This window comes from Sardina pilchardus, chromosome 20 (assembly GCF_963854185.1).
Source record: "Sardina pilchardus chromosome 20, fSarPil1.1, whole genome shotgun sequence".
NCBI lineage: Eukaryota > Metazoa > Chordata > Actinopteri > Clupeiformes > Clupeidae > Sardina > Sardina pilchardus.
Genome location: NC_085013.1, coordinates 9,213,736 through 9,230,147, shown reverse-complemented (window position 1 = coordinate 9,230,147; position 16,412 = coordinate 9,213,736). Strand labels below are relative to the sequence as shown.

The 16,412-nt window shown below is 42.9% G+C and overlaps 1 protein-coding gene across 1 annotated transcript in view; it reads right to left on the bottom strand.

The window, feature by feature from the left end:
- Window positions 1–14,802: 14,802 nt before the first annotated feature.
- The window catches only part of prkd1 (protein kinase D1), a 43,354-nt gene continuing 41,744 nt past the window's right edge, over window positions 14,803–16,412 (bottom strand). Inside the window, exons 17-18 of the mRNA XM_062522335.1 lie at window positions 16,260–16,345; window positions 14,803–15,927 (exon numbers count right to left, since the gene is read on the bottom strand). Of these exons, the coding sequence (XP_062378319.1) occupies window positions 15,706–15,927; window positions 16,260–16,345 (308 nt within the window). The 3' untranslated portion in view covers window positions 14,803–15,705. The remainder of the gene's footprint in view (window positions 15,928–16,259; window positions 16,346–16,412) is intronic.

Below are 16,412 nucleotides of genomic sequence, written 5' to 3'. Positions count from 1 at the left end.
TCTCACCCTTACACAAAATATACATGCTGGGTTTGTGGTCACTGGGAGGTCATCCTATATATTTTGTGCTTCCACCCAACAAAGGCCACGTGGACAAACTATCCACATCCAAACCAAAAAAAAAGAAAACGAGACAAGACTGTGAAAGGTACTATAGCTTGTAAAACAGAACAATATTTGACTTCATTATGAGCACGCACAACTGCCCATGAACCCATACGTAACTGTACAAGAACACACACGACATGGGGGCGCTAGAGGAGGATATACTGTAGGTAACCGCACGGAGACGGATTCTCCGGTGTCTCTTCTCGACTTGTGGAAGCGCCACAGTGTGGGAGCTGGTCTGATGACACCTATACTCTAATGGAGCGAAGGGGGTGGAGGAATGTGCAGAATTCAAAATAAACCCAGCTAACATGTCACCTTTTAGCAGCACGCATCACTCTCTCTCCAACCCACCCCACCCTCTCGCCACTCCAGTGAAACAGGATCCACTTCAGAAACACACCGCACCACTGTTTATTTTTGTAAAGGTGTTAAAAGGGACGATTTGGTGTTTTATATTTATTTTGTGTTTGCGCTTTTGATCCATGTTAAAAAGAGGAAAAAATCCTAACTATGTTTCGTCGAGGCAAGTGCAGCACTCTTGGGTGTCTGTGAACAAGGATCAAGTGAGATGGAATTAAAGGGTCATGGGTAGCCGAGTGTTACTATAGCAATTCCAAAGTTATACAGCACAGGTATGTCAGTTAAACAAACCAATACCCTATGTGCATTGTGTGGGAACTCAATTTTAATTGTCATAGTATTTTTTTTTTCTCAGAGCAGTTTTATTTTATTTTCAATTCAGTGTGTTTTCACACAAGAAATGAGGCCATTGTAATAATCACATACTCGTGAATCAAATATTACCTCTTTGGGTATAAAATGCTGTTCATTACAATTATGTTCTAATTCAATCCTAAATGCTATGAATTATGTGGGTAGTAACAAATACTAAAGGCAGACTGTGGTCCCGTGTAAAATGGCTGCAAGAGTAGAATATGGATGGAGTTGCTGATATCACAGCTGTACGCACACGTTTACATTGCTTCAGAATGGCTATATGCAAATACATTTCATTCATGTGCAGAGCACTAAGAACGTCATGTGTACATCTGTGTACCATTCCCACTTATCTCCATAACTTACCATAAAGGACAATCATAACAATGAATGTTCATAACAATATTAATTATGAGTGAGACACCGCTTCAGCCTGGATACTCCAGACATGATTAGAACTCTCTCTCCGTCCTTCGCTCTCTCGCTCTCTCTGTCTTTCCCTACCCTCGACTCTCGTTTCTTCCCGGGGCTAATCACTGACCAGCTTCGTACGAGCACTCCATTGATTACGTTTGATTGGCCCTCGTGTGCCACGGACGAGCACACAAAAGGCCTGGCGATATATTATGGTGCGCTGACAGGCGCCCGTAATCATTTCATAAGCAGACATGCATATTCATGTCGAGTACCCCACCCACACCCCCCAAACACTACAAACCATCTCCACCCGAACTCGGGCTACTTCTCCTTCTCTTTCTTTCTTTCTTTCTTTCTTTCTACATCTGAGAGGCTCTCTTTCAAATGTTGTGCGTGGCCATGGCATGTAAACTACCTTTTCGGTGAGATATTCTGATGAAAGAGAACTGTACACTTGTACAGAGAGGGGAGGCTCTTTAATAGATTTTGTACCCAATTAAGTTTTTTTCCAATCACAGTGACCCCTCACCATCCATGCTGTTGACTTCGCATTAGAGCCCTAACTGATGAGTTCAATTTACCCCTGTGTTTTTTGTAATCACCTATTACCGTGAATCTACCATCAGAGTGAGGTGAAGTAATTAGTTTAGGTGATGAGATGACAGATTCCTGATTGAAATATTATTTTTGGACACAGTTATTCAATAACACTTTATTTCCGATTACTCGAAAACTAGCTCTTGATGCATCTCTTTGCCATTGAACACCACTCGACAACTACACACTTACAGTATATGAACTGTAACTACACAAATGAACCATCGTATTGCAGATAATTTCCCCTTTCACGTGTGGAAATTAGCAATATTTGATCAAACCAGGCACGATGCATTAGTCCTTAGTTAGGTTAATGTATATTTGAACAATGTCCCTGCTGAAAAAAAAAAAAATACAAGTACAATTACAAACGATATCAACCCTAGGCTACCTGTTTATATCTCATTCTGATTGATCCTCATGGTCAACCACAGACCTTGTGAGGACATTTGTGATGGCCCCACAAAACCATAGATCACGGATTAGGTGGCACAATTCTTCCCACTTCCTTGGGCTCTGTCCTACCGTGTCCGCGTCCTTACAGGCCTGTCTCCTTGCCCGAGTTTATTTATGCTTCCTGGCAGCTGACCTGTCCTTTCGGATTCCTCTCGCTGACCCCAGATCAGCGCTGCTGAGGCGTGTGGTAAACAGCCAGCGGTCCCTCAACACTGCCAATCAGAATATTTGTAAACACTCTGACATCCAGATGACAAGGCAAGGGAAACAGAGGCCAGATGTTGGTGGCACTGTCTGCTCGGATAAATCACGCAGGAGGACCACGGTATTGATATGCTAAGAACGAAGGAGAGAGAAAGGGCGAAAGACAGAGGAAGAGAGGGAGAAAGATAGAGAGATAAAAAGAGAGAGGGAAAGAGAGAGGAGTATGTTCCTGTGCTGTCAGGAATCCTTCTGTTCGTGGATGGTGATGGTGGGTGAATTCTAACACGTTCGGTCTCCTCTGAAGTGATGACATTTCACTGGTTTATCTTTAGTACCCTCATGGCCCGTGCTGGCGCGGTGGCATATGTAATCCTCGCGTTGGAAGCCACAAAGTCGGCGTCTGCTGTGTGAAGAAACCCCGTCTCTCGTCCTCGTCCTTGTTCACCAGAGGAGCTCTTTGCTTCCTCCTGCTCCTGCATAAAAGCAGTCAGCTTAAGATATCAACATCTCCCCCCCCCCAACAAAAATCAAGTCCCAGAATGTAGTTTCTTTGTGCTTTGCAAGGCTTCGTGTCCCCCTTACTCAGACACAGGGGCGGAGTGGTAATCGGGAGATTCGGGACATTTCCCGCCAGGCCGGCCGGCCTATGTTGCATTTGATTTGGCCCATGACAGGCCTGAGCGGCCGCTAGTAGCCCTGCATTTTTTTTTACTATCATAAGAGTTTAGTAGACGAACTTCAGTCCCCTAAAAAGTCACCCAAAGTTCATTCATGCAACTAAGGAAGCCAACCACTATATAAACCATTCAGTTGCGATATATACCTTAGTCATGGTTACCTTACATATTAATTACAGGCCTATTCATCTCAGTTCTCTCTCATCAGTGCATTAGTATGTAGCCTTTGGGTGTCTTGATTTAATTGTTCATATATTATTAAAGTGTTATTTAACTCTTTTGGTCACAAATAAATTCAAAATAGAACAGCAAAGCCTCCTGGGAATCGCAAATACGTTTGCTAGGTCAAGTCTATTACAGAAATGTAGGGGGATAGATGAGCGGCCCCTCCTTTAATGGCATGGCCCTTTAGCCTGTATAGTGAACGTAGCGTTTTGATAGTGAACGGAATAGCAGGTGCTTACGTGATTAATATGGAAGGCAAGAAGAGGAAAGACGAGAAAGAGGGGACTGAAAAGGGCAGAATTAAGAAGAAGCGACTGCTGGAGGAGCATGCATCTAAATGCTCAAAACAGATTTATCCGTAGCCAAGTCCACGGCCATCAACGAGTGCAGGTAAATTTGACAGAATGAAAAACACTGACACAAAGCTCAACTACGTTACTATTGCTAGACGGAAAATATCACAAGCTAGTTAACTCATTTACATTTCAAACGAATCAATGGCTTAGCCTACAGTTTTTTTCAGTGGCTAACATAGCGTGAATTGTCCAAACAGTTGTCACATTTTCAAAACTCTTAAGTCTCCCAACTAGCACAGCATCCGTCTTTTGTGGCCATACCATTCACACATTTCATGTCGTTTTCGCACAATATGTAGGCAGTGAACCATCCTTACATTTTCTTAACAGACAAGTTATACCTCTTAACAAAATTATGGATCGTTTTTCTATTATTTACAGATGTTAACACACAACACCCCACAATTAAAACAATATTCCAAACCTTAACGTCTGCTTCTGCAATGGTATCAGTTCAAAAACAATATATCTCAGCTGATAATAAACAAACAATTGAATAATTGGCACAAGGATGATTTATGTTGGGTATGGGGCCAACCACAGCTGATTCCAGTCTGTCTTAGACTCAGTGGCAGGGGTTATTTCTCTCTATTACATTTACATTTGAAGGAGGAGGTGATGTTTTTGGAAACAGAAACAGAAAAAGACAAATACTGTAGTATATGGATGAGGAAGAGTAAGAACAAGGGGCCCAGGGAGAAGAGCACACCCAGTGAGAGATGCAGTGAGAGGTGCAGTGAGAGGTGCAGTAGGAGGTGCAGGAACAGTTAGAGAAGCAGTGAGAGGTGCAGCAGGAGGTGCAGGAGCAGGCCCAAGGAGAGGGCAAGGTAGAGATGTAAGAATGCGTGGTGCTGGCATTTTTTTGGTTCGGTAGGGGGCCGGTGTGGTCAGAATATTCCCGGTGGATTTTTGTGTCCCACTCCGCCCCTGCTCAGACACATTAAGTGCACCCACCATAAACTCAAAATGAGGGCGAAGTTGTCAAAACAAAAGTTTGAAAAGGTGTTTGATTTTGCCGAAACACAGGTAAAGCTTTTCAACTTTTTTTTTTTTGGTGGATAGAGGGGGTGGCTTTTTTTTCTGTCGGGTCATGAAGGCTCAGCCGGACCATGTGACGGCACTTAGCACTTGGCTGGGGAGCAGAAACATGTCATGTGACCACCGCAGGAGTTTCTGGGGCTCATGGCCCACTGGACAAACCATTTTGTGATGCCTGGCGGGAGGAAAAATGTGTTGCAGGGTAAACAGGGGGGAGAAACAACCTTTCTTTGGTTTGCTTTTCCGTTTTCAGCCTCCTGTTTTTGATGGCCGTTGCTCTCAGAGCAGTCTCGTGCGGAGTGGTGTTGCTGTACGCCTGGAAATAACGACGTCGACGGGGAAAAAAGAAGGAATAGATTGTCAATTGGAAATGATAAGCGTTGATGTGTTTGCCAGGAGTCAGATAACAAACAAGATGGAGTGCTGGCTTGTTCAGATGCACACAGAGGAGGGGTTGTGTCCACAGCATAGGGCTACTGTCTGAATACATTAGGTGTGTGTGTGTGTGTGTGTGTGTGTGTGTGTGTGTGTGTGTGTGTGTGCGTGCGCATGTGTGCGTGTGTGTGTGTGTGTGTATATGTGTGTGTGTGTGTGTGTGTGTGTCTGTGTGTGTGTGTGTGTGTGTCTGTGTGTGTATGTGTCTGTCTGTGTCTGTCTGTGTCTGTGTGTTTTGAGTCCTCTGTGTGTGTTTGTGTGTGTGTGTGTGTGTGTGTGTGTGTGTGTGTGTGACTGTGTGTGTGTGTGTGTGTGTGTGTGTGTGTGTGCGTGCGTGCGTGCGTGCGTGTGTGTGTGTGTGTGTTTTTGCGCAATGTCTGAAGTGCTGATCTCTTTCACCGCGGGCCTGAATAAAGCATTTCCTCCGAGTTTCTCGTTCCGAAACGAGCTCCAAATGGCAAATTCAGGCCATATTTATGTAGCCGGTGACAGTATTTACATGATTTCAATCAAGCCGGCGGATCAGCGGGTTGTCGGACAGATTCTGTTGTGCGAGTAAACCCAATCCACCTGATCCGCCCGCCTCGCTGCTGCCCAGACCGGAGTGTGGTCGGGTTTGTTAGTCCTATGAAAAGGGTCTCAAGGTTAAATTTCAGGTGAGGAGAAGTCTTCCAAAGGGTAGTGTCTGTCCCAGGTCGGCCATCACATTACCGTGCCTGGCATGGAAGATGACCCTATCTCTCTCTTTCCCTTTCTCTCTCCGTCACTCCCTCTCTCCCTCTCTCTCTCTCTGTTTCCCCGCAGAGGTGTGCCAAGCCAAGAGGCCTTTGTCAAAGAGTCTGGGCCCTTTTTAAATTTGCATGTAAAAGTTGAGGAGTTAAGTGAATGAAATGGAGAGGTCAAGTTTCGGGTGCGTTGCGACTTTGGGCAACAACACACCATGCCAATGATCTCACACTTCCCATCACTGGCACTGGCAGTGGCAGGGGCAGTGGCAGCAGCATCAGCGGCGGCGGTGGTGCCCGTACCTGAGCCAACTGCCACGGCTGCAACCGTAGGCCTGCATGCCCAGCTCCGCGAGAGGGCGGACATGTGAGGGCAAAAACAACATGCTGAAGAGAGCAGTCTCGCAAAAAGTAAAACGGGATGAAGAGAGATGGGTCCACACTCCGGCCCAGCAATGAAAACTAAGGCAAAAATAATTAAGCATTAAGCAAAAGAGAAGGCCGTTCGAACAGCACAAAGCAGCACACCAAGGTAAAAATGCAACGCCAGATATAACACACTCCAACTCACAACACTTTGATCCAGAACAAAAAAGTACAGTGCTACACTAGACAATAGAGTTCAACTTAAAAAACATAACATAGGGCCACACATTAAAGAATAGCTGACACCACACATTATAGAATAGCCCACACCACACTAGCCTAAACCACATATCAGAGGGATAGGTGGTTCGTCTTGGTGCCCTGAGCAAAGCTAAACTACAGTGACATGACTGAAACCCATTAGGGCACGCTTGCACTCAAATCTTGACCCCGTAGCCTTTGATATAACAGCGGAGGGTTGAAACGACCAGTTCTGCTCTTCCGATCCCATATATCAGAGTGCCCTGGCCTAAATAACACTCCTGTTTCCGTTTTGAAGAAAGAGCTGACAAAAGATTGTCAAATTTTAATTAACTTTAGCCTATCACCTTTTTTCCCCCTGTAGGCTGATAATGTCATTCTCAATTAACTTTGGAATATGAAAATTCAAGTTCAAGTTCATAGCCTACATTAGGAGTAGCCCTGTTAGGTGGTTTTTTTTTTATCATTTTTTTTAACTATGACAAATCAGTCCCCCGTGACATTCATTCATTGCAAATTAATAAAATGAGCTTTCATCGTATAATGTAAATAAAGTAGCTTAGCCTATATGAAATCTCTGAAGGTTACTTTTGCATATTAATGCTATTGTTATATTAGGCTATTTGCCGATTTTTACATTTTCTTTCTGCCTTTTGCATTATGTTGCAATATAAACTAGGCTATCTCTTCTTTTCTGCAATGCCAGTCACATATAGGCTACTTGCGTGATTTATCTGTGACAGGTAATTTCTCTCATGAATCATGGTAAAGTCATGTGCAGCGGGCTACTTTGACATTGTAATTTAGTCGATTCATGTTTGTTACACTCCGCGGGTGTTTCAGCGCTGAAAAGCCTGAAACCAATGAGCAAGACGAGACAAGAGGGAGAGACACAGAATGAGAAAGAGGCGGGGGGAAATAAAACAATCAAGGAACTTCATTATTTTCTCTTCCTGACAAATTGAAGCTATCTGATAGTCTCGCTAATGGACATTACCTAATTTCCCCCAGGTTCTACTAAGCTGATGCTCGCATAAACGTAACTCTCTGTCTAATACTTGGGAACATTGGTTTATCATGAGATCTTTTATTAAAGCTTGACTCTAAATGTCTCTCTCCTCCTCACGCAGGGGGCTTTTATGATTATGGTTTCCAAGGTGACGTTCTGCACGGCTACAGCAAACACCGTGTCAACTGAGAGCAGGAGCTGGAAACAACGTGTGTGCTAAACCAAGGGAAATTGCATGCCATTACTTTTAATATTTTCTCGTTAAAAGAAACTTCTCACTATTATGGATACTTGGGAAATTCCTAATCTTTCAAATCAACCATTGCACGTCGCCTTATGATGGTATTGATTCGTTTTCTCTTGTCAGTTTATCAGGCGTCGAATGTCGAAAAGGTGTTAATCTGCCATTTGCGCAATATAGCATCCACTGTAGCATATTTTGATAATTTAATAATCAATACTTAGACAATACCTGCTAAATTAATTATGGTGGGGCTGCTTTTATTTATTTTTAAACACCACCAAAAAATAAAACATCCATTTTTGTTTTTAGTTGCAGTAGAGTTAGGTCCAGACTAATTTATTATGCCAAGTGAACAGGATTATAGCTGGGGTTTTTCTGACACTAAATATTAAACATCACCACTTTATCACTTTAATTACATGCACTCAAGCTAGCACACATTCTGTGTTCTGAGGAAGAATGTCCATGTGTCTCTGGTCTCTTACCCAGGGTGTCTGAACACTTGACAGATCCCCTGCTTGGTTACACACTGACTGCATAGTGTTAAGCCATTCTGTGAGCAAGGCCATGTGCCGTGTTACTCTGTAAAACAAACACTTTTCATCAACACTGCATGTCTGTTTGCAAGCACCATTGGAGGAAAATAGGGAAGACCACATTTCCAGTGATATTTAGTAAGGTGTCAGTAGTTGTGTGTTTTGATGGTCCAGTTTTTAAGAGTGGGAAGTAGTCCATATGGCTCACACCAACGAGCGTACAACACAATCTGACAAGAGATGGAAGTCAGACAGTTACATTCCTCCTGCTGTCTGCCTATATGGTCACAAGTAGGCTACTGCACATGTCAGACTGTATAGGCTAAAACATCTTTCAATAGAGGAATGTGGATAATGTTGTTAGACCAACATGCAAACTGTATGAGATGATCAAATAATCTTCAAATATCAAAATAATTTGTTTAGAATTCATCAAAAACATCTACTACTTTGAGAGCTCAGTACTCTCTTGGTCACATTGGAGAGGAAGAGAATAAAGAAGAGGATGAAGTCCACTAGGTTTGGATGGTAAGGATACATATGCATGCAGTGGGTGCATTCTTTGGAGTGCACGGTGTCCGTGCAGGTGTTTCTCCCAGTGACATTTTAAGCTTTTGCTCTCATAAAAAAAAAAAAATCCAAATGTTTCGCATTTGCACCAAAAGTTGTGTTCCACCGCAACCATTCTGAAACTCACATGCAACATTTCAACCTGGAGCAACTATGTTATTGTCCTTGGTCCCTGGAGAATGAAGGGTGGGAGGGCAACCCACTTGAAAAGAGCATGCACTTGTAACAAGCTCACTGACACCGCGGCCTGATCTCTTTCCACCTTAGTGCCTTGTGACTGGTCAGATCCAATGGCTAGGACAGAGGGCTGCAGAACATTTAAACATATGCTACTTTATTGTGCTTTAAATACAGTGTATTAGCACTGTACTTTTGAGCATCAGGTAGGGCAGATTGCACATGCTCAGATTCTCTTGCACTCTGGTCCTTATCTGGTTGCCAGTTATGTATTTTCTTTCTTTATTTGGATGTTTTTACACATTGCTGTCTCTGTATGTCCTACGTCTGTCTGTGCAGTAGTACCCTGTCTGTCTCTGAACCAAATCTCTCCCAGGGGAGACAAAAAAATGAACTTGACTTGACTTGAACAGGAAGGGACAGGCAATGTAGATTCCCTATAAATAACTAAATCTACAAGTCAAATCTTCAGTAGCAGCTCTTCACAGACTCACTCGCATCTTTAGTTCCAACTGAAATGTATGGATATGCTTCAGATCAAATACATTTTATGCATATTGTTGAATGCTTGAGCTGGAGCACTATAAAGCTAACGTGTGGAAGAAGAGTGGTTCTCTGATCCGGTGTCTGAGGGCATTAGGCCTAAATCTGGGGTTGTGCCCGAATTGTGGACCATACAAGGCAGTGAAGGGGACTATAGCGCCCAGAGAGAAACCAGCCTCTGCTGTGTGTGAAGACGGCTTCCATGTCTTTTGTTGCCAAGCTTGTAATCCCTGTAATCCCTCTGCAGCGCTTTCAAACACAACACGCTATAGGGGTAAACTCCCCGCACCCACCGCCTAGTGCAGCAGCCAACAGCGTTTATCGTTGCGCTGCACCGCATTGGGCGGAGAAGGGTGGTGTGGAAATAACGCGCACTTCCGCTGGCGGCGGTCCTTGAGTTTGAGGAAGAGCGCATTTCGGTGGGTGCCAGAGCTGTCATTCTGGGAGCCCGAATGCGTGTTCACTTACTCGCTGGCTGGCTGGAGCGGAGGAATGTGCTGACCCAGAATAACTTCATTTAGCAACACTTACGAGTGTCGCGGGATAATAAGAGCAAGTTCCCCACTTCCCTGCTTTAGCCAGACTATAGCTGCCGCGTTGAGCCTCTTACAGTGGTGATGATAGCCAAACATCCACAACTGTAAAGAGACGCTAAAAACATTTCCACAGTACGCTGTAAGGATGTAAACAATGTGAGTGGTCAAATAACAAAGTCACCAGTGCTATAAGCGCTTAAGAAATTACACGGCGAGTGAAGTATAACGTATCAACAGAGCATTGATACATACCGTAAGCCTACATAAGTTTGCTCTCATAAGTCTAAAAGTGTCCCATGATGCTCTCTGTGCAATAGCTGGTGCGTTTCTCGGTCTCCCCTCCCCCGGAGTTACCCTCTGTCCTAGGACTCTCGTTCAGAGTCCTCTCCTGACATTCCCTTGAACCTGTACTTGAAATGTTGCACAGTAATTGATGTTGATCCTAGCATGTGTGCAGACTGCACTACAAATTAGGATGGAAAAGGTTATCATAATATTTAGCCAGCCCAATTTGTTCACTAGAGCAACTCCCCGTGGGATACGAGAAGGAAAAACATCTCTATATGATATTTTTTCCAAGTTTTGCGTTTGGGCTCTGGGGACTTTCATTCATTGCCGGGCCGCAACCAACCGGCAATTGAGAGAGGGAGAGAGAAATATCGCAGAGGACCGGAGGCGGCATAGCGAGGGCCGGTCTAAGGGCTTTGTAGAGGGTGTGAAGCTGAGAGCAGGGATCAAGCGCGCACAAAAAATACCTCTAATGATCCCGCTTCCCTCTCCTTCGTCTCTGGCTTTCGCCCCACAGGTCTTTGTCAGTGGCGTTCACGGCATCTTTCTTCGACTTTCAGACAAAAGCTGCAGACAGGCCTAAAAAATAGGACTTTTTTTTACCATGTGCAACGATGTGGTCTGCGAAAGATTTAGATTACATCTACGTTTTGACGGAATTATATTTCAATGAATATTTCCCTATAAATATATGATTATTCGGTCCTGTCTTGACGTTAAAGATACTTCAGTTTCGCTTCCGTTGGTAGCGTATAGCCTACTATTTTAATGTTAATCTGAATCGCAGCATTTGTGTTTACAGAAGTAAATTAATTCAAATACTCGTTAAGGCCTGAGCGACCCCTAGTGCTATATTTATACTGAAGGTGTAATCTGGAGGTTACTGTTTTGTCACTTGAGCTATATAATAGTATGTGTGTTTTATCCTTTGTGCTTTGTGTTCAGGCAGTGTTTGTTTAAAGAAATAGGGTAGGCCTACATATCCTAAAAGCCTATTAGGACTGGCAACAACGCACACCGAGATGGATAAGCAGGCTGCCTGCCCATACTCGCAAATGGAGGCTTTTATGGATTGATATCTGGATTATTCCTCATTAAATATTTCACCGTTTAATTGCAGAAAGCATACAGACCATTTTACTGAAGTTTATTTACTGATTTAATCATAGAAAATAGCTGGCCCAGCCTATCTAAAAAATATCACCAGGCTATGGCCTACCTACATTAATATTATAAACTGTAGTCTTTGAACATTCGGGTGCACTAAAGATTTGGAAACTTGATAGGTCTATATTATCCCAAAAAAATCGGCCAAACTGAACAACTTTTATGTTTCATTTTGAAAGCAACAGCGTAAGCCACTAATCCTAGCACGAGTAGACATTCGTTCATCAGACAACACAACGTTGGTGTAAAATAATAGCCCTCATATGGCGCTTGAGGCTTTATTCGACATCTGACTTCCTGTCTTCTACCGTCACCCGCTGACCGCTGATGTTTGCGCTGATGTTTCTTGTAAAATCGACCGAGGGGCAAGGAAAAACTGCAGGTGGACATTCTTCAGACAGCGACCTGCCATCCATTCAACACCACGCGCTATCGTCGTGGGAATGGATTCGTTCCGTTCAAGTTAAAAGTCCAATTGCACTCCAGCCTGCTTAGGTTCAAAGTTACAGTAATAGGCTAGACTACTTTATTTTGTTGCTATAAGGTTTTTTTTTTCCGAACTGTGTCCAAATAGGTATTTTAGGAACCTAACCTACACAGAAAGAAAGGAATGTGCTATTCGTCAGACGAAGTTTTAAAAGGAAGCATAAATGTTTTCGCCATTTTTAAACATTGTCAGATATTTTTCATCAGCATGAACTTGGGACCATTTGACTGTAATAGTCTGGGCTAATTAGAATCCTAGTTTCAGACTATAAATACAATTATTTTGTTAGTTTAGTTATTGATAAAAATTTAATCAAGCAGTCGCCGTTTGAGCAATGAATGATGAGGATGAAATATTTGTTTTCTAACTGTTGTCTAATAGAAATACTAAATAATTTAGATGTGGGAAGCAATTACATTTGTTTTCCTTACAGTAAAATCATCTGTGCCGACAACAAGATGAATAAACGAGTTACTAAGGCAACAGTACTCTAACCTGTCTCGCAATATGTCAACGTGCAGCATATGGTGTATCCTTGAAAGAGCTGTGATGTGTCATTTGCATAGCCTACAGACTATTCCATGAAACCCAATATTAAAAAACTTGTCAGTTACACCATGATACGCGCATAAGAAATGAGACGATTTTAATTGCGTAATTCTCCTTTTGATCTTACAAAATTCCAAATGTGTAGCCTAGCTGGTGGGTAGTTTGGCAGTGAGAGAACAATTTTGTCTGAATGTATCCTATAAACCCAATGCATGTTAAACACAATATTTTGCATTATTTCTATCCAATTATTTTTCTTCCCGTTTAATGTGATGTGCCGCCAGCAACTCTCAGACTAACGTGAAAGTCTTGTAGCCTAACTGGCAACCCATTTGCCTATTGTCGTATTGCCTACACTTTGCACATTTCGCTTTAGCTCAATTGTTTAAGAACAATTATCTCCCCTTTTGGAGACTATCACAATGGGACCATATTCTCCACATTGTTAATTGATTTCATGCGTAAAATGTTTTGATTGTAGGCTATATCCATAAACCTGAAATAACCTGAATTAAAAGGGAAAAAAAACACCTAGGCCTATTCTTCAGTATCCTACGCATGGAATTAAAGGATTATCAATAAACTGAATAACATGTTTTTATGATTGTAACAAATAATTGTCCGAGTAGGCTGAGAAGGCTATTTCCCAAAATAGTCGTTGATAACGGAAAGCATTTTTCCATTATTACAGGTGTTTTTGGAAGCTTTCGGATTTTTTCCCCCCGTGGATGGACATCATAAGATGTTGCGATATTCTAATCAAAGCATAGGCCGAACAAAAAGCATTTTCAAAGCATAGAGTTCTTTAGCCTAATTAGATTCTATTCTAAAAATATTTATAAAAAGTTTTCACATGCGTATCAAGAGTTTACGCATATTACAATTTAGCCCGAAACTGGCATATTTCCTGCCATTGCGTTCCCTAAAATATCTTTCGATTAGTCATCCAACATGGTGTTATTTAGGTGTTTTATTTTTTAAGGGAAAAGGTAGCCTATAAAGCGCAAATCTCCGTCTGTCTTTCTTCCCCTCCTCTTTCTCTCCAGTGATGTGGAACAGGAGTTTCTTTGGAAGAGCAAAGGTGTGAAAACTCGGTTTTTGTTTTGACAGGTGTGTTACGGGACAAAGCGCTTTATGGAATAACCAACTTCAAGGAAAAAAAACAAACCATTTCCACATAAACAAAACACAATCAACTGCTTCATTGTCCTGAACTTGCTTCAGACTGAGTCCTCTGGCTAATTGTAGACTTTTGTGTTTATAGGCTACTATAGGCAGTAGCCTAGGCCTATGTTATAGCAGTGAGGTTAAGTTAAATAAATCTGATGGTATAATTTATTGTGTGGACACCAAGATTTCCAGTGTGTACTTGTCGATATCCTAACAAGAACTGGGAAAGAACTGATTTGAAAATTTGAAGAGCTAAACGAAGTGCACCAACGTGTAGGCGTATTCAGCTACATGTATCACTGTGACCTTGTAAAACATAGCGACATAGCTTATAAATGATTAGGCCGATATAAACTAGAATGTTTCAATGCTGCTCAATCATAATGCGCAAGAATCCCACGAAGTGGGGACTACACGTGGGCACAAACACAGAAACGTTTTGGCAACAGCGCCATCTGCCGGTAAACAGTACGCCATCGCTTTGGACCATGGCTGTTTGTGGCGTGAAATGAAATGACTGATGGGGTTTCACTTCGATTGGTCTATAGACTTAAAAATATATTGAATTGATCTGTCTTTTGTCTTTTGTCTATCTTGTATACGCGTAGGCTACTGTAGTTTTAGCCTAACTGCTACCATGTAATATTATATTTTATGCATTGCAACATAAGTTGGTTCATGAGAACAAAGAGAGGATAGGCCTATTCTCCACATTATTATTATGCCAGTATGCCTATATCCAATGCATTCATGTGCAAAAATTGATGAAGGATAACATGTTAAGCAGACGTTGGCCTACCATTGCTTCTACTCTGCATTCAAAGATGTGGTGTAAGGGTAAAAAAAGGAGAAGGAATCAGTTTTATTTTTAAAATATTTTTTTATTCCAATGTTTTCTTTCTTAAAGCAAGAGAAGCATCTCATAGGGCAATAGTGTTTTTCCTGATGCATTTGTGCAGAGTTCGCACACAGAGCCTTACATACACACAGACACCGAATAGGCACACTAACGCGCGCACACACACACACACACACACACACACACACACACACATAATGCACTACGAGAAGCAACAAGGGCTGTCAGCAACACTGATTTCATCTTATCCTTTTGTCACGTCCTAACACTGCCACAACGACCACCACAGGCCCTCTGTTCACACACCACACAATGGCAAATTCCCAAATAAAGCCTGATGTCTGGCACAGTCATTTTATGTCAGTTAAGAGGCCTGAGAGAAGCGCTGTCATAATTCTGTCGTAATTAAATTCAGCAAGCACAACAGAGGCCACAGCTTTCGTACTGTTGCCATTTAAAACAAGTAGACTCACGTTGATCTATTCACCTTTGTTTAGGGAAAAGTTCACTGAGAGAGAGAGAGACAGAGAGAAAAAAATAACAAGAAGCCAAAATGTCAATAAATAGGCAAATTAAAAACCCAAACGGGGAACAAAAACATTATGTGTCACTGAGTTGTCTGTTTGTTAAAGGCCGATAAGAATCCGAGATTTGTGATGACCTGTCGATGTGAAGGAGAGATAGAAGGATACAGAAGAGAAGTAGGGATGAAGGAAGAGAGAGAGAGAAGAGGGGATCACACAAGTAATAATAGGGAGACTAAATAGGGAGACTAAATAGGTAGACGGAGAGGTCAGTTAAGCAAGCAGACAGACTTGAGTGGAGGCTTGGGGATGCTAAAATGAGGGCATGTAAAAGAGTGGAAAGAGGCAGAGAGAGAGAGAGAGCGGGGGAGAGTCAGAGAAAGAGAGAAAGAAAGAGAGATAGAGAGAGAGAGTGATGGAGAGGGAGATGAGCGCAGCGATCTGGAGAGGGCACGGGCAGGTCACAGCACGCTAACCCTCTCGCTGAGCGTGTCCAGTTCCAGCTCCTCCTCTGTCTCCACCCCCTCGCTCAGGTTACCATGGGGATTGAGGAGGTGGGTCGGGTACTGGAGGCCGTTCTGCTGAGCGTAGTGCTCCCAGCGATGGTCGTCGCTCTCGTGCGTGATGTAGCGCTCGTTCATTCGGTACTCCAGACCCCGCAGGTCCAACCACATTTGATAGTCCTAACAATCACATGCAAACACATCCTTCATCCAAATGAACCACTCAATCTCCCTCAGAAATTGTTGTCATATTACATGTCATACGATCATTCAGGCCTATATAACTATGCATCTTGAAACACATATTTTTTTTTTGCAGTGAATTGTAGATGGTAAATAGTTGTTAGTTTCGCCCATTATTGTTTAGTTAACGCTAACTGTGTTAGCATGGTTAGCATTCGTGGTTAGCTGTTTGGCCAAGTCCAAAGCTATAGGAGCACTGGGACCAGCATTACCATTACCATTTCTGCTAGCGTCGCTAGCACCGGCGCTCGTGATCCACTAAGACTCACCTGGAGCCAGGGGTGGCTGAGGGACTTGTCCACGCTGTAGCGCTTCCTCATCTTGACTTGCAGTAAGTTATTAATGAGGTCAATTGCTGGAACAACAAAGCAGGCAGTCAGAGGCCCGGCCGGGCAGAGGGGGAGAGGAGAGGGCCGGCTCGG